This window comes from Polistes canadensis, unplaced genomic scaffold (assembly GCF_001313835.1).
Source record: "Polistes canadensis isolate GaletaPanama2010 unplaced genomic scaffold, ASM131383v1 scaffold_22, whole genome shotgun sequence".
Lineage (NCBI taxonomy): Eukaryota > Metazoa > Arthropoda > Insecta > Hymenoptera > Vespidae > Polistes > Polistes canadensis.
Window position 1 is genome coordinate 482,529 of NW_014569569.1, and position 19,995 is coordinate 502,523.

The window sequence follows — 19,995 nt, forward strand, 5'->3', positions numbered from 1 at the left end:
TAGTATGAATAATAGTACGAACAGTAGTACCAACAGAACCCTGATACCACTACTTCTTTTTCTTCTTCTTCTTCTTCTTCTTCTTATTCTTCTCTTTCTACTCTCTTTCTACGGAATACTTTTACAGGAGGATATAAGCAAGAACGAACGAGAGGGCTGGAAAACGAAGAAGGGTGGGGTTGAGAAAGGGTTTGACTTTTATTCACTCACTGCGAGCGGAATCCCTGGAGCATCGAAACGGATCAAGAAAAATAAGACGAAAAGGAGAATAGAAATAAGAAGATAAAGAAAGTTCAGGTTATCGTGAATTTACTATAGTTTGGATACTTTTGTGTCCAGAGGCAGAAGGAAGAAGGTAATAGTGGGTGTTGTTGATGGTTCTGGGTGGTGGTCATAGTGGTGGTGACTGACCCACATCCCCACTACTCATGCGTACAGACCAAACAATTCTGAAGTATCCTTTTCAATAGAAACGTTACTATTGTCGTGCTGCTCCATAAAATGACGACAGTGTTCGAGCCGATGAATCGTAGCGAGTTACCCAAGGGGAAGAGAACGCGAGGAAAGTCGAAAGAAGACGATGAAAAGATTGAAAATTCTTCGTGATCAATGTTCTTAGAATAAATTGAAGAAAAACGACATATAAATCGTCGGTGTTCGGTTCCTAAGAAACGCGAGATATGAAAAGGATTTCGATTATCGATCGATTATACAAGTCGAATTTCCTATTTTCTTTTTTGTATTTTTTTGTTTTTTTCTTTTCTTTCTTTTAGTTTCTTTTCTATAAGATTTAACAAAATAGAGAGGAAAAATCGTTGTTTCTTTGGGTCCAATCCAAGTTGGAAGAAACCTTGGTGCCTTCGATTCGCTGAGATCGACGAAGTTTTTAACGAAAGATCTATTAACCGTTCACCAATTCCGACGGTTTCATCGTTCATCCTGCTGTTTAACAAAGTTCCTGCTTACGTAGAGAATTCTCATTTCCTCGGCAAAACACGACGATCATAGTTTGATGTTGAAAGTAAGAAGAGGGTTACAGAAAACCCTTTAAATCTAGTGAAATTTGCTAAAGCTTTAAGCAAAGAAAACTCATAGAACATTGCAAATAAATACAATAAGACTTTCTTAAAATTCGATATCGTGAACACTGCCGGAATATGGCCAATCATTAGGGCAATAAAAGTAACACGTTACATGTTATAGGATTATTACGCGTATATAAATACATTACACAAAATATTAATAATTAAAAAGAACAAATTAAAGTAATAATATTAATGATAAGGATAGAACAATAAAATATCTTCTAACGTTTTTATATTAAAAAAGCGAGAATATTCCTCGCAAATCGGTGAGTGATCGGTCGGGAGATCGGTGATATGTGTCGCGTTGGCTCGTTGAGCCTCGATGTGCTTGATTCAGCGAGCATGAAGCATCCATCGAGGTCACCGGGACTCGAGGTTGCTATGGCACTCTTCGGCATGGTCTGGCTGCTACGAGTTCGTTCGGAGATGCGTCGTTGCTCGAAGTGCCGACACGAGGAGATGCTTGCTAGCCAGCAACAACATCAACAACAGCAGCAGCAGCAACAGCAGCATCAACTTCAGCAACATTCGCAGCACCAACACCAACAACAGCAACAACAACAGCAGCAACAACAACAACAACAACAACAACAACAGCAGCAGCTGCAGCAACAACGTCATCAGCAACGTACGTTGTCGCAGGCAACAGGTCTTATTCATACACCCGATGATGTTCTCACATCTTCAGCCAACACCCTTTACACTTTGGACACTCCAGGTGCTGCTGGACCAGCTGGCAGTTATTGCGAGGTTCACGGATACGTCCAGGCTAAAGAAGGTAGATTTTAATCGTAAATCATAACTTTTCTATCATCGATCGATGATAACTACCAATAATACTTACTTGAAATTTTCAATATATTTTTATTGGCAACGTATCGAATATATAACAATCGTTACAGGTTCACTATAAATCTTTGACGACATCCACGAAACGTAATAATAAATCGAAAAATTGAAAAACTACTTCCTCAGACGTATGGTTTGTAATCGAAAGGGAGGGGGGGGGATTTTCGAGTGAGTTCAATTTTATCGCATGAAAAATCTCGAAAACCGCATTGAAGTTCTATATACGATCTAAGGTAACGAGCGGTTTAACATTCGTCGTTGTGGAAATATTTGAGAGTAGACGTTGACCCTTCTAGTTAAGAAACAAGAAAAAAGTTCGACTCGTTGCACCTTTCAAGATTCACCATTGTCCTCATTTTTCATCTTTTTCTTCTTCTTATTCTTCCTCCTTCATCTCTTCCTCATTTTTGCTTCCTCATTCTCCTATTAGTTTCCAAATGAGCGACATATTATTCCAATCTCGTAGCTTTTCTACAAACTCAACTACGATTATGATACCCCGAAATCCGTAGCATTTGGGAGAAAGTTTCATGTTAGAGTTAGAGCAATATGCTGGAATCATCATATCGTGGGAAATCGAATAGATAAAGTAACTTGGAGAACTTTTCAAATTTATGAGAAAGTCACTGAGGAGAGATAGATAGATAATGTCCGTTACTACATTGGACAGAATGTTAAAATTACTTTATCCATTTAGGTATTATCAAAGATAAAAGAACACCAAAAATTCTAATCAATAATTTACGCGAAACTTTTATTCTCATTTCTTTTTATATTGTTTAATGTATATATATAAAACAAGAAAAAGCATGAAAAAGACAGGTAGAAATAATTTCTCCATTTTCTATAAAATAGATAGAAAGAGAAAGAATCAAGAATTTTCTTATAAAGGCCATGACAAAAGATAAACCAAACTTCCTCACGACGTACACTTATATAGGTACGCTACTACTTTGAATATGCGAGTAACGTTAGCGATAAGAAAACCGTGTTTTGTATGGTGGTTCGCCGTGATCTTCTTGGTTATTCCTTTCACGTGTCAATCTCGTCCATGACTCGGTTAGGATCCGCGAAAAATGAGATTCTTTTCGCGAAGGAAAAACTACCTAATATAATTTGCATTTTTTTTCTAAAGAAAATTTTGATTAGAATTTTAACATGTATATCTTCTATCCTTACTTCTTTCTTTATTTTCTTCACTTCGATTTACGTACATGATATCATAAATCTTCAGATAAAAAGAAAAGAAAAGAAATCAAAACAAAAAGTACAAATCATTCGCAATTATTAATCTCCAATAGGATTGAATAATTTTGTTCAAATAATATATAGTTATATATATATATATAATAACTATCTGACATTTATCAAATAAATATATATTAAATAAATGATACTTAATGATAAGTAATTATGATAAAACGTTAGTAGGTAATAACACGTGCTTGTCGGTAAAAGCACCAAATGCGAATTTAAATATACTTAATTAGTTAAACCGAATGAAATATTCATATTAACCGTTAAACAAAATACTACTGAATCAAATGAATGATTCATAAATATATTCACGTAAAATATATAACATATAATTATACGTAAATATGTTAATATATTAAATATCGCATATTAGATATATGGAGATGTAAAAAAAAAATAAAAATTATGAAAATCCTTGATTTAAAAGTATATATATATATATAGACGAAGAAAAAAGTTTGGTATAGGGAAAAACTCTTTCACCGACGTTTTTCACTCTTCCATTTCTTTTCCACAAACTCCTTGTATTTCCTCTTCCTACCCCAGCAACGAACTCTCCCGAATGAGCCAGCACACGGCTTGACCCAGTTATGAAATAGTTTTCTTGCTGGTATACGAGTCGACTCACATCAGCGTTATCAGAGCAACGCTTTAAAGCTTTAAGCTAAAAGCTGAAAGCATGATCGTGTCTTGCGCACGGTCAAACGTCGACCTTCGTATTGTTTTCAGTTTATCATCCAACGTTGAAGCTCGATTCTCTACCTCAAGCTTTCTCTCCTTCTACGATCCACTAGAGAACTGAATTACTTGATGAACTTTGACAAAAAGGATAAAGTCATTTGAAATTGACTTCATATTTTGATATTACAATATTGCTGATATAAACATATTTCAATATGTTTCCAATAAAATGAAAATTATCATAAAAGTATTTGAGATTGTAAAGTTAAATAGTAAAATCATTGGTGTACGAAAGATTAAAGGAAAAAAAAAGGATAAACGAAAATACATGAAACGAGAATAGAATTAAAATGTCGCGTGCACGCCGTGCATATATATATATATATATGCCTATAGTACTACCAACAATGATTCGTAATTTACAATCTACCATCGTAATTACCGTACATTTTGAGAAATTATTGTAGCTTGTTTGATCGTCAAAAAGCCGCTTGGTTGCGTGTTCCCTGCGTCATTTTGCCTCGCCTCTCAGTTAGAGAGCACTAATTAATGGACGAGTAAATCCGTGAAAAGGTCGAATAATTTTATCGACGACCAACGTAAACGTAGAGTACCTGGCAATGCCACGTTTTACTACTCAACGTCAATTTTTATCGCGGTTCTCTGCTTTTACTTTAGTGATCGTGCCAAAACGAGTTTCAAGGGTTTACCCCCACTAATCTACCACCATCCCAATTTCCTCCTCTCCTCGTCCTCCCAGATACACACATGCACAAATATATAAAGACAAGAGAAAAGGAATAAAAAAAAAACGAATTCAACAAATGCAATGAAAGCACCTGTCGCATCGGCATTACGAGTGCTGATAATGAGGATAATTAGAAGAAACGATCTGCAAATGAGCAGCCACCTGTGCTTCGCCTACGTCACCACGTTATAGCCAACGAATTTGTACTCTTTTTGTATTTTCATGGCTATTTCCTATATTTCTCTTTCTCTCTCTCTCTCTCTCTCTCTCTCTTTCTTTCTTTCTTTATCTCTTGCATATTACAAGCATTATCGGTAAAAGATTCGTTACAATAGCATTTAATTTGGCAACTTAATTAAAGAACGTGTTGCAATTGTTTGTTCTTATTAACTTCTATTTAATACATTAATATATTTCAACATTATTATGTTTAATGTTAGTATTTATGATTTAGTATCTTCTTTTTTTCTTTAATTCATTTTTGGAAAAAACTTTTCGAGAAGAAAACCAAAAAAGTTACCAAATGGAAATGAAAAAAAAGAAAAGAAAAAGAAAAAAGTAAAAAAGTAAAAGATACGTATCTCAAAGCTTCATACGATTTTAATTTAGATCCCGTACCATGGATTAAACTTTTCCAACAACTCGGATCTACAGTAAGGTGCGCGTAAATATATATATGTATATATGTATATATATGCACGTATACAGAGTGTACACTCTCTCTTTTTTCATCTGAGATTCTCTCTTATGTATGCAATATAAATACATACGCGGTACGTATGTAAATGCTTACGTATTCACGTTGGGATCTTGCCGAAACATATTTTTTTTTTCTCGCAATGAAACATCTCGCAATGAAAAAGAAAATAATTAGTTGATTAAACGTAGTAAAACAGTTTTCGAAATGAATGCGAGTACATTTAATATTTGAAATATCTACGAAAATAGAATATATTATAATTTGCGAATCTGTTTCGATGTTTTTCGCGATGATGATTATGAGATCGCCGTATAAATGCGTGTAATTATGTATAATTTCATTTCTATAATGAAAATGAAATCCATGCTCGATTAGAAATTTCGTTTTATATTATTCGATTCGAACGTTTCGATAATATTTTCTTTGCTAACAAAACGATATACAGGTAATTACTCTAACGGCTAGCGTAAAAATTTTTACCGTCGTATTTTTTTTCATTTCTTTTTGTTTTTCTTCTTTTTTTTTGTTTCTCAATGGTACAATTTAACCCGTTTTTGTTAACACGATCTCTCGCGAGAAAGCGAGAACAAGCTTTTTCGTTTCGTGAACGTCTTACGCACGAGCGATCACCCCACGTCGAGGCAAAACTTTCTGCCCCGATTCCATGATTGGCTGAAGGGTACTTCGGAAATGCGAACTTTCCGAGTACATTAAGCACGCAATGGCCGTTACTTCGGTTTCGTTATGAACAAAAAAAAAAAGAGAGAAGAAGAAAAAAATAGAAAATAAAAAATTCGTTTTGAAACGGCTTTTTCCAAAGGTATAATTTCTTACTCCTCTTAACGTAGACTTACACATGGACATTCCTTAATATTATATCACAACATATAATGATATGTTCACTCAATATATATATAAATATTTTAAATATTAAGCTGCAATTATATAACATACCATATATATTCGATATAGAAAAATAATATATTATATATGGGTTAAATTATAATTTTTAAGGTAAGTATAGATATATATTCATTTGCTATTTAAAACGTTTAAACATTATTTTAAATTATAATTAAGATTTTGAAAAAGAATATGTATATTTGAAAAAATTTGTTTTTCATTTTTAGCGATCGCATTTAAAATGAAACGATTAAATCTATCGAAAAAACACTTACATATTAATACATGCGTATACATATTCGCCATTCGTTAATAATACTTACTGAACTTACGTTTTGAAATCTACTCACGTTCGTGGTATCGCATTAATTTCCTACCGAGAACAAACAAATTCATTCTCTTTTCTCTCCCATATTGTTTTTCCTTTCGTAATGCGAAACGTACACTCGGCAATTAACTCTAATGAAGATTCAGGACTTTTAAACACTAGAAAATTCTGATGTACACTGATAACCCCCCCCCCCCCCCGAAAAAATAAAACTAAACGAAACAGAACAAAACGGATACGTAATATTCGCGTCAACCAAAAATTATTCGAATCATTGTTATATCTTCTTTCGGTATACATATTCAATCAATTCGCGATACGATTTAAAATATTACAGACAAAATAGAAATAGAAAAAACACAGTAAAATCATTACCAATAATAAAAAAATCATTCAATCTCATTACCAAGCCGATAAAAATTGGATATCCCGTACCCCTATTTTCTTCCTTTCTTTTTTTTTTTTTTATATTACATCAGTCCATACCATTTTTACGGATTTTCAATACGAAATTTTAAAAACGAGATAGTAGGATGTCTTCTCGCAGGTTTTCTACGAGATAGAAGGACGAGTTCCTCTTTGTTGAGTTTCACCGATGTTCTGATGACAAAGAAAACCAAACCTGTTGAAACGTATTGACCCCGTTGTCCTTTCTCTCGTCACAACACTTTTCTCCATTTCACCGCAAATAAGCGATCTTTGTGAGACGCGAAAAGCATTATGCATGATCGCTCAAAAGCTCTTCTGGTGCTTTTGTCCGGCACCAGATAGAACGGAAGCTCTGATAGCACCTTTAGTTCTCTCTCTCTCTTACTCCCTCTCTTTATCTATATTTTTTTTTGCTTTCTCTTTCTCTTTATTTTTCTCGCCATAGCTGACGTGATTACATTTTTGAAATCCAACAACAGCGTTCAAATATCTCCATACCAACAACTTTTCCACCAACAACTTTTTCAATTTTTCTCTAATTGTATATACGATATCTTTTTATTATTTTCCATGGCTTATTTTTCTTTTTCGTCTCATTTCAATTTATTTCATGAATATTTCTTTTTAATTAAATTGTCCAGTATATATATTTGAATATTTTATTCGATATAAATAATTCGAAAATATTATTAATTAGTAATATCGTATATAATTCAACTTTCGTCTAACTACTTTTAAAAAAAAAACACACATTGTGAAACGTAGAATACAGTGAAGGGGGGCGGGGGTGTGGTCCGGGGTGGTAGACCTGTACGATTTTCTTCTTTTCCTTTCCCACTTGGAACTATTCTCGAAAGAATGAAGAAGATAGAGTAGCGTTTGAGGATCCTCGAGGATTTAGCCCTTTTATGGATTTTCTTAGAAATCGATGAGAACCACTTTTTCATTCTATGTATCGGACGATTCACTACTCGAACGAACTTAGCCGAGAGATCAAAAAGTTTCGTGAATTTCGGTCGGCCTTCTTCCTCTGTTCGTGTTCTTTCGAGTAACCGAAAGAAATCTTTTTCAGATAAAAGAAAGAAATCACGAGTAAGAGAAGAAGACTTTGGTAGTAAAAGTTTACGAGAATCGAATGAAATTCACCGAAGTAAAACGTACTTTTAGTTAATGAGTTTAAGTTTTTCTTTTCTGTATATATATTTTTTTTTTTTAAAGAGAGAGAGAGAGAGAGTTTCTATAACACATTACGAACGTAAATTAGCCGCGATACGATTAATACGAATGAACGTTGAAATATTTCGTTAAATAATTACGAATTACGACATACGCTCATCGTAATTCACGCTTGCTTTTTACGCGATGGAACGAACGGTATTCGAGCGATACAATAAAGAAAATGGGGCACCATTTAACAAAAGTACAGTGGTCGTTTATAAAAACATTCCTGTTATCCTATAACTATAAGAAAAATAAAAGAATTGTTGTTACTGTTATCAGAGACTCATATTTTATGTATTTAAAACAAAAGAACATATACATATATATTTATTTATTTATTTATTTATTTATTTGTAAGAATATTCTCCATAAAATCACAAATAACAAGTAAATATTTCAATTGAAATAGTTAATCCTGTTATATATACGTAAACCAACATACGTATAATAAAATAAAAAATGAATAGTAATGAAAACCAATGGATAAACTAAATTTACCTCGAATTTTTACGAAAAAAAAAAAAAAAAACAAACAAACAAAAAATGAGTGGAAAATGAAAAACGAATCGATAGAAAGAAAAAACACGGGATAGTAAAGTTCGTTCACCGTGACCGATGGATGCATTATCCCATTTTAAGCGAATGCTCGGCATTGAACGTATCCCTTATCCAAAATGGGATACCGGTTACAGAGGGGAACATTAGTGTGATTACTCGACTTGCTTTTCTATCCACGATTACTTTCTTCAAAATCGACGATTATATTACATGGAAAATATGATTTGTCTTGGCTCTCGTTTCTCATTTGATTTTGTTTCACATTTCGAACACTCGTATTCGAACGTTTGTTCTTTCTCGAAATGTTTTCAAACACCACAACCAAGTTTTGCACCTAGACGAGTAAAAAATTATCTTTAAGAAAATGAAACGTTAGTGTCGTAAAAAATATAATCAAATAAAATGAAATAGTAATATTGTACGCAGATCGTTTAGATTGTTGTAATGTAATATATTTTTCGAACGAGATGAAAATGAAAAAAGCAAAAGAAAATAAAGGAGAAAAAAAGAGAGGAAGAAAAATGTTCGTATTAATTTTAGTAAATACATTAAAAAGAACAAAAAAAAAAAAAAGAAGAAAATTCGCGCGAACGGTTCTTCGAGGATACCACCACGTTCAAACTTTCTCGTAGTTTTAATGCACGAAGCTAGCTGGAACATCAAAAGATCGTACGATACTCGGCTGCAAAATGGTGTTGGGGTATTACTTGAAAAATTAAAACGGACCCAGCAAGCATCGGCGAGATTACTCGAAGCTTCGAGCGTGTCCACGTTCTTTCTTTCTCTCTCTTTCTCTCTTCCTATACTATTACCATTTCAGTACCACTAGTAATAGTAGTAGTAGTAGTAGTAGTAGTAGTAGCATCCAAGCATCTATAGTCTACACAATCAGCATCAGCGTCGCTACTCTAACGAATTTCTGTACACGATGAAGCCAAGCTCTATACCTTTTGCCGTTGATTGCAATTCGCGATGCAGTGCACGTTGCTCGTTCAATTTCATCATCTTGCATTCGATTGGGTATTGAACACGATGGGTAATGCACCTACCGTTATTATTATCCATCAACCCTCTTGATACTCATCGTCCCTTCTCTCGTTTACATCGTTATATTCTCCTCTTATTTTTACGTGCGTTCGTTCGTTCATTCTGCAATTTATCCATATCCTGCTACCACAATTTTTTTTTTGTATATTTAATCTATTACGATGAACGATCCATTTTGATCGATATCGATATCTCCAATATTTACAATTTGAAGATTAATTAGGCTGTATAAAAGGAGAATTGACAAGAAATAGTTTTATCTATGACGAAGAATAAAAAAAAAAGTATAAGAAAGAAAGTTAAGAAGAAATAGCGGAAGAACGATAAATGAATTCTGAAATATCGTTGAAAGAAGAGAGGGTAAACGAATTTTCTCGCTTTCATACTTCTCCCTTGATTCCTCTTTGCTACGAGTTCGTGAAGAATACCCACGAGAATGATAAAACCACCCTTCGAAGCTTGTACCATCGAATCGGTTGTGTCATGAGTGACCCGAGACAATGATTTACCGTCTTTGTTATCGCTAAATGTGCTGCACGTGATATTAGCAGGTTTATCCTCTTATTGTGTGTCAGCTTGAAAAAACACATCGTTCATAAGACCCTTCTCATAAACTTCTCGCACCCTCTTTTCTTTCTCTTTCGTGATACATACAGATCGTTATAGTCATGCGATAGAAACTTCGTTATATTCTCGGAAAAGAGTATGGGAAAACATGAAATCGTTTTCTGCGGTCATCGAGCAGCTTCACCACCGGAATTATTACGTCGTTAAAGTTCATCCTGGTATCCTGTTTTTCCTTCTATGTTCTCTTTTACTGCTCGTAAAATCTATCGCATCGTCAAGCGAATCGATATACCCCTTACCATTTATGAAAACGTTACGATCTTCCTGTTATTTCCATCCAATCGCTCGTTATACTATTGTTGTCCACAGACACACACACACGCACACGCACACATATACTTCCGGATACATATGTCTACTGCATACGTATGTATTACATTATATCCATAGGTATATTTTTGTTGATAATTAAAAATCAACTTTGATCGGAATTTCGATGAAAAATTTAATGGAAAATAAATAAGAACGGATAACGATTGTTTCCCCAAAACCCATGATAACTCTAATTCAGATATTTTCACGCTTGAAAAGATTCATCTTGGCTTTGGTTATTTATATTGACTTCGATCTAAACGCGAGAAATCGACTGCGAGATATCATGGGGGTTGGTGCGAAAGGTCATCCGATAATAAATATACGAAAGCTTTGATAAATGGTTCCTTCAACGGGTTCGAGATATACACCAAACTCCTGGACGTTACCATTTATCTTGTCCCGTATGCTACCACCGTCGACTATGAGACTTGATCAGTTTCCCGCGAAATTTTTTTTATCCTTGACAGGAGGATCCCGACTTTAAGGATACATCAAGTAAAGATCGATCATTTCGCGTCATTACGATTGTTCGTATGAAAACTAGAATGCAACGCAACGTTCACAAGTGTATAAATAAATTTTATTATTTCCATTGGTAATATCTCGTATTAAAAAAGATATCTGTCAGAATATAAATGAAAATATTTGGAAATATGATAATTTATCGGTATTTCAAATAAACTATCAGTATTTATAATAAAATAATATTTATATCGAAAAATATAAGCTATAACGTTATAACTGTGAGAAGACAATTGTACAACATGTGAAAATATTAATTTGATATCGACATTTAATTATTTATATTAAACGCAACATTCATAACATTTAACTGCCATTTATTTTACAAAAATACGAATTCAATAAATAGACATTTATAAATATTTTATTCGATATTTTATATTTTTAATTTCTTTTTGTATCTTTCTCTTTGTATTGTTTCAATTAATGTATTATTTAAATATGTCTATCATTCAATATCTTTCATTCGTTTGTTCGTTCGTTCGTTCGTTCGTTCATTTTTTAATTACATGAATTTCATTTTATGGGAATGGTTTAACGCATATCGACACGTCGATAAAACGAGTTATAGTCGTCTTTCCATGAAAGTACCACCGCTCTTGATAAAAATAGCAATCCTCTTAGAATGCCGGTCACGTTTATCGGATTATGCGACCAGTTTGGTAAACGCGAAAAGGAAAAAATAAAATACTGTTATAGCCAAACGAGACAAAGGATAATAGGAAAGAAACCGAGAAGACTATTTTCCAAGAAAATCGTTTTCTTTTCTCAATGGGCGCATTTAATTATCACATATTTAATTAACAAACTTTTCCTTTTTAATCGAAATTCATAGGATGCTTCTTGTTTCCTTTCATCGAAATTATACAAATTAAATGCATATCGAAGAAAAATATGTCCCAACAACCACGATGTTCCTGAAAATGTGCGAGAAAAATATAATATAAGAAAAAAAAAAGAATAGAAAAGAAAAAAGAAAAAAGCAAAATTCGATATAAAATCGTTCGTTAGAAAAATTGAAAAGAAAACTTAATAAGATTTGATCCACGGGACAACTAAAATTGTTTTCCTCTCTTTCTCGCAATAATGTCAATTCGTTCAGGAAGTTGTATATTTGAATTTGATTATTTTCCGTTCTTTCTTCCATTCATTTTCATTATTTTCTTTCAACAAAAATAGAGAATTTTCAAATCGATCGAATTATTTCCATAAATATCGAAGCAATTCGGGAAACAAGCACGCGTACGCTGACGAAAGTTGTCGAATGCAATTTTCAAAAATCGTTTAGATTTTAATTCTCCCGATTGACACGTAATAGCATCGATTATTATTTTATGTGATTTTCCTAGCCAAACTCGATCGTTTTATGTCGTTCGCCGATTTAATGATCTATCCGATAACATTGATTCGATCCTCATTAAATTCGATGATTCGTTAACGAACGTACACGTTCGTTCGAATTTTATTGGCATTCTTCTCGTGTTCATTATTATCTTTAAATCTTAATGTTCGAAAAAAATGCATTAAGTATTTCATGCACTTCATTCAAATTACAATCATATAATCTTCCACGGATTTTACATGAGATAATTACATATTATTACTATGCTTTTAAATTCGGAAAATAATTGAAAAGAAAGAGAGAGATAAAGAGAGAGATAAAGAGGATGCATATACATTTATAGATACCTACATTAACATATTTCGTATTTTAATTTATAATCTCGTTGGTGACACTCGTCTCATCGTTTTTCAGATTCGGAATGAGCACCATATTTGCCGCTGTCATTATACTCAATTTTTTTCAAAGTCGACTTATCGTGCGACTGCAGAACGTAATTAAAATTATTTCGACGGGTTTCATTCGTTGTGCGTAAATCATAATCTCATTTTATGAGAAAGTTAATTAAAATAACGTAGAAATGAACGCGAAATAACGTCTCTCTCTTTCTATCTATCTATCTATCTCATTCTCTTTCACTTTTTGTATTTCTATCTTTGTATCTTGAAAAAAAGAAAAAAAAAATAGAATAAACGCGACAAGTATTCTTGTAATATGTAAAATATGTTTATATCCATTCTATGATGAGATCTGTTCACGCAAAATAGAATAACAAAGAGATGTCTAACCACGACAAAAAGAGAAGAAGTTAGGATAATAGAAATAGAAATACATACAGTACTTTGATAGAAAGTACTTTATGTACTCTAACTAACGGCGTAGTTTGAGCGAGAGAATTGTTTGCCGATGCTTCTAATACGAAGCTAACTAAGCTGTTACAAGTTTCGCACTAACTTCGAGATAGGGGCATATTGATTAGTACCAACTACCTGCTGCAAGTTTTAATGAAATTTACATCATATCTTATTTATACTATTATCTACGAGATGGCATACGCATTTTTTTTCGATTCATAATATTTTTTTTCCTTTATTAAATTATGATTGTACATGAAATGAAGCGTAAGTAAGATAGATATGGTTATGAAACCATAGAAAAATTTAAAGAGGTCACGCAATTTTTCGTTGACAGGACTTTCCAATAACGTCACTTCCACCGGCCCGCCCCTTCCTCGAGTCAAATTAGGAACAAATCAATAATAAATTCATCGAATAGCAAGAAACTTGAAAATGAAAGTAGATTAAAAAAAAAAAAAAGAAAAAGAAAAAGAAATAGGTAACTTTTCTTCAAAGAGCATAAGAAACGAAGTAAAGAAATTTAGTTTCATTGTTCCGCCATCGGTTACGTTCTTACGTACAAGTTACATGGAATATATTAAAGCTCGCTTATATTCCCAACCTCTAACTCAAAAGTTTAGCGCCAACCGGTTCTCGTCTTTCTGGCGTTCGTTCAAAAAATACCTCCTGTGTTCTTTCGCGTCAACGAACTTGGAATACGCTCGACGTAATATAACGTCGTAGTAGTTCTTTTTTTTTTTTGTTTTTTCTTTTTTTATTGTTTTTTTTTCTACTTCCTTTCTTCTACTCGTTCGCCGATATAAACTTTACAATGTAAAATTCTTTTCCGTTCGCCCAGAAACCGCAAATTTTCTCTCCCTTTATACCTCTTGCTTCTTCGTTCTTTTCGTTTCTTTAGGAATGGAACAGAGGGTGGTACGGGTGGAAACATTCCTCGTTTAAATTTTCAAAGTTCTAAGTTGAAAGAACGTAACCCCAATCGATTTCGATTATCGGTACACGTAATTTCGTATCACCGTTTGATAGTTGTGTGTTGTTTTATTTGTCTGTTGCACACGATGCAATTCTCACCCTCCTATTAACCCTCCCTTCCACCCCCCCCTCTCCACCAACTATTTTCTATGTAGTATGTCGCGTGGCAGGCAAGCAATTCTCGCAACTAATTACAAATCTAATTAAGACTTACTCGTTACGGTACGTTGTACGCGACAAAGAGTTTACTGCTTAATCGTTGTAAATAATTCAAAGAGAAATGCTACGAATGTATTTATGTAATATGCGATATTACAGTAAATTCTTTAATCCGTGGTTAGCAATAATATATATTGTCTAATTATTATTATCCAAATTATGTATTACACGTAGAATATTAATTTTAATAAGGATCAGAATATTACAACGTATAAATATTTCTAGATTTTATGTTATATCTTATTTATTTTCATAACTGGACAATTATTTAATTTTTAATGCTAGCTTCTCATGTTCCCAGTTATGACTAGATTAAAATATTATGTAACAGATATTCATAACGTAGTTTAACAATTTTTTATCTCGAAAATACATTGATTTCTATTTGAGGAAAATTCTTCGAGTAGAACATTATTCGATGTCAACAGAAATATAATTACAAAGTTTATGTTTCTTTTTTTTTTAAATCTTAAGTTTTTTTATAATAACATAAAAATACAAGTAACATTTATCTACAAAATTGTTTGATTTCTAATCCGAAAAAACATTACCTACCAAAAGGAATTAGAACGTTTAGGTTTTTCTACGTTAAGAGTACACAACACCCTAGGGGAAAAAGGGTTTGAATTGACGGTGTTTAAATAGGTGAAAAAAAAAAATAAGTGGTCGTTAAAAAAATATCGTTAACGCGATCGAAAATCTCGAGATCGAGAAAGATAAATGTTTCGTAGGGAAGGATGAAAATCCATTTGGAATAATTAGGCTTATCCGAGGAAGGAAGGAAGGTAGGAAGGTAGGAAGGAAGGAAGCAAGCAAGCAAGAGCACATTAAGTCTTTTGGCATGATTTCAAGCGAGTAGATACGACGACGTCGTCCCGTTGACTTCGTCGATTTGCCGAGATGTCTAATTGCCGGAGGAGAAGAGAGGAAGTTGTGAAAGATGGCGAGTGCGGAAACGAGAAGAGTAAAGAGAGAAAGAGAATGGACGGAAGTCTCTTCCTCTTGAAAGCTTCTCTTTGCGCTTCGTAAGCGATTGCGGTCTCGACGTGCTGCAAATACCAGTAAAATTGAACGTTTTAGAGTAGGTAACTTACGAGTTTCCAGCTCGGTATCGATGTGCGTACGTGCACGGAGTTCAATACTTCTTCAAATGACAAAATAGTTAATCGTTGAAGTCAGCGCATTTTATCAAGTGTTTCCTTTCCAACGTTCTTGATACTTGACTCGATAAAAAGTTCCATTTTTTTTTTGGAAGGTATCATATCTCTTTCAATGATACTACTTTAATAAGATGATATAAGAACTCTATACTAAATTAGTAATTTAGAGTATTTAAAGGATGTATAATTGAATTGATATTTAATTTTAAATAGAACACATTTTTATACGTTGATGATCGTATTGAAAAAGATTAAGACTTGAATAGATATGAAAAGATCGGATTTTTCGTGAAAAAGATATATCATATATATATATACCTATATATATAGAATAGATGCAATTGGATTTTCCCTCGGGAGAAAAGCGAAGTTAAGCCAAGAAAAGGTTCGAGGGTTCGGTTCTTTCGGAATAATTTCTAATTCCTTGGATCGTCGAGTCTTTCAACGGAATCGTAACGTTGCTTTTGACGACCGCCAATCGAGTCTGGCTCGTTTCGTTTTAGTGGTCGTTTCATACAAGGTAGAACCACTGCTCGAAGAAACGGAAGTCTTTTAAAGGGGTCTACACTAGTCGACGGGGATGAAATGGGGATGTCGAGACAAAGTTATTTACAGAAATAACGTATCTCTCGCGAACAGCTCGAAGAGGGCACCGTTAACGAGCTTTGGTTTATCGCCAACGGCTTTCTCGCACACCATCCTCATCGTCATCTTCACGATCTTCCTTTACTTCCTCTTTTGCGTGCTGTTGCGCACGCGACTCTATACAAACCAATAGGGTCATTCCTCTTTTTCATTAACTTTTACTTCTTTCTTTCTCTCTCTCTCATTATTTCTTTATTTCTTTTTATATTCATGCATACGACACTAACAAGCTATCAAATGATCAAATTATTCTAATCTCATTTATGAGATTTATATCTTTTTGCATAAAAAAATATTAATCTCTATACCTGTTTATTTTTGATATTAGTATTTTAAATAAATGATCAAGTGTTATACTTTGAATAATAATATATGAAATGATCAGTATTTATAATAAAATATTACTATGTATTCTTGTATCAACGTATAATGTGAGAATTATTATATATATGAGGTTACTTTTTTATAATTAATAGTATATAATAGACAAGTAGTCTTTTTTTTCATTTTGCAATACTTTTATGTATTGTGGAAAAAATGAAAGATAGAAGTTATATGTAATAATATTTTGGAAAGTATTACAAAATGTACAAAAGATCAACAAAGTTGGTGACCATAGTGGTCCACTCATGTAAACACGAAACGCGAATATAATCCTCTTCTTGAATTAACATTTACTCACCTTTTATTGATTCGACCAATTAATACGGATTACGAACGAATCCGTTATTAACGTGACGTGTCTTGTTTGCCATGCAACTGTTTGTTCCTAGATTTCCAATATAATTATTCGCACGATTAGTATTCGCAACATGTTACACGTTCACATTTTGTCGCGTGTCCTCTCTTCCCTATAATTTTCATCAATTATACCCCGATGTCTGGCCCACAGGTACAGATTTACAAGGAAGAATATATCTAACGAATAATTATCGGCCGATTTTCATTGACATTAGTACCAGCTACCTATTATTCGTACGAACTATTTTAATACTTATACATTTAAATGTACGTATTACCGTTTCAAATGTACTATTCAGCTGATTTATAAAATAATTCAGCATTCTAGGGAGAGAGAGAAAATCATATTATATAAAAAGAATTTTATTTTATATTTTAATTAGTTGTTTTTTATAAAATAGCTAGTTATTATATGTATGTAATAACTGTATGTCTCTAATTAGTGTGTCAAAGTTATTAGAACAGCACGATTAACAGAATATTCGTTCTCAAAGTATAAGTAGAGGTAAAAACAAATAACTACGAACATTGTTGCAGCTAACTTCTCGAGAACGGATCAAATATTAATTTCATACAATAATTCTTCTCGGTGTAATTGTTTTATATAATACCTATTTATTTCGTGAATTAACAAATTTTCACATTTTAACGGTAACATATGTATATATCTATATAGATACATACCTGTATATGTAACTGTACAAAATGGTTACGACGGAAAGCACCACTAATTGCAATTACTTTGACGTAACAAAGTATGTGAACGGATGTAACTTTCAAACTTAATAAAGTGATCCAGTCTCACCCCCCATCCCATTAGTTATGTCTAAAACGTTTTATGTCAATATTACACACCACGTCAAAAGCATCTCCTCGTTGTCGTTTCTGTCATTCGATTCGTATAATGATTTTATATCAGTAAAATGTCATATCTTTCGAAATTGTTCATAATAAACGTTCTCTTTAACGCGAATCCCAGTGGAAAAGTCATGAAAAATACACCTCACAATTAGGCTTTTGTATCTCGAGATTTTTCCTCTCTTTCTCACTCTTTCTCGGCTCGGCCACATATCTTATTTTGCATTCAAGCAATCCCCGTTACTACCACGACGTCAAAAAAAGAGAGAGAGAGAAGAGGGGGCCTTAAAAAAATGAAAGAGAGAAAAAATGAGGTAGAAGAAGAGGAGCTTGGCGCAGGTGTGGTGGGAGGGGAGAGGAAAAAAAAAAAAAAAGAAAGTAGAGATTTTCTGCGCGTGAATACGCTCACGAGCATATAAAAGTTCTCCTATTTCGAGGAGGCTCGAATGAACCGTGGAAAAAAGAGGGATATTAGCGAAATAGTACGTTGAAAAATACGGGCTCTCGTCCTGTTTCCATGCATAATTTTATGAGGTCGGGGCTAACGAAAACGCACCGAATGCATGAAGCTTATATAATTTGGCCGACGACTCGAAAAGGTAGTAAGATAGAAAGAGAATAAAGTCACGGAGATAGAATTTATCTGTTCGCGTTACCAAACGTTCTTTTATGTACTAACGCATTTTTAAATCTACTACTATTACTACTATATATATATGTATTAGGTTGTCCCATAAGTTTCTTTCTTTCCGAAATCGATGCCATAAATGGACAATAGATAAATCTGCATGTCTATAAATATAACCGGCTTGATACATAGCGTGACGCGGAAAGAACTTATGGGGCATCCTAATATATATATTGTTTCAACCCCCTGAATTACCATGGGAAGAAGGACAAGAAGGGCCAGACGACATGGTAGCTTTTTACAGAGTGAAACTATAGTGTGATCTTGACAGGTTGTCAAACCGAACTGACGTATCGGCCTAGAAAGTGCGGTTTATACGAAAGGAGTTACGCTAGCCATATACTTGTAACTAATCTTAATAAAGTTACTGTTCTTGTTCTTACCCTTGTTCGGGGGAGGTGTTACAATATATAAATACACATATGAATATTCTTGCTATGTAACAAAGTTCCACGAGATTCTTGCGATTTCATGCTATGATCAGAATATGTGCATTCGGAAGACAAAAATGAAGAGCGAGAGACAGAAATATGAAATATATTTCAATTAAAATTAAATAATAAAATCTAATGTGGTTGTATTTTATAATGGACATATTATAATTTTGGTTCTATTTATATTTATTAATTATATTTTATTTTTATGATATAATTAATAACGAATGATTTTTATCTTACAAAACGTGAGAATGTCTAAGAGCAACAGCAAAGTCTTCGTATTATGTTTTGAAATTTTACTTTGAACTATAGTTCCCAAGTGCATCGCTTATTAGCCACTCTCGCGTGAGCAATTTCCGAAGCTAATATCCCAGCTACGTCGTTCACTTGCAACACACGTTTTCGGTCTGGTAACGAGCCACCTGCAATTAGATCGCGTTAATTACACTCCGGCATTACGGCAACACAGACTATAGGATGCAAAAATGTTAAATATATGTATATGGAGTTCTAATCGACAGATTTAAAGTTCAATCGTGAAGTTAATTAGCAGATCGAATTTAATAAATCAACGAATACGTTAAATATGTTAAATAAATAAAATTATCATTAACGTCAGTTATATTTGTTCGCGTATAATACATACTTTCATAATATATATGAGTTTCAAAGGGAAAATTGAAGACARTTAATAAATTTTGATGAACAAATTTATTTGATCTTGTTGAACGTTTCGTCCCTTACTGGGGACTTCCTCAGCAACTCGATCACCTAGTTCACGCGTCAATACATATTACTTTAGAGTC

The 19,995-nt window shown here is 33.3% G+C and overlaps 1 protein-coding gene across 10 annotated transcripts in view; it reads left to right on the plus strand.

Annotated features, from left to right (window-relative positions):
• The first annotated feature begins 1,299 nt into the window (after positions 1–1,299).
• LOC106794038 (disks large homolog 4) overlaps positions 1,300–19,995 on the plus strand; it is a 259,789-nt gene continuing 241,093 nt past the window's right edge. For 3 of the 10 annotated variants that reach the window (XM_014761426.1, XM_014761428.1, XM_014761431.1), the window contains exon 1: positions 1,304–1,863. In XM_014761426.1, the coding sequence (XP_014616912.1) occupies positions 1,380–1,863 (484 nt within the window). In that variant the 5' untranslated portion in view covers positions 1,304–1,379. Of the gene's footprint in view, positions 1,864–19,995 lie in introns of all 10 variants that reach the window. The other 7 variants (XM_014761421.1, XM_014761423.1, XM_014761424.1 and 4 more) reach the window with 5 other exon arrangements.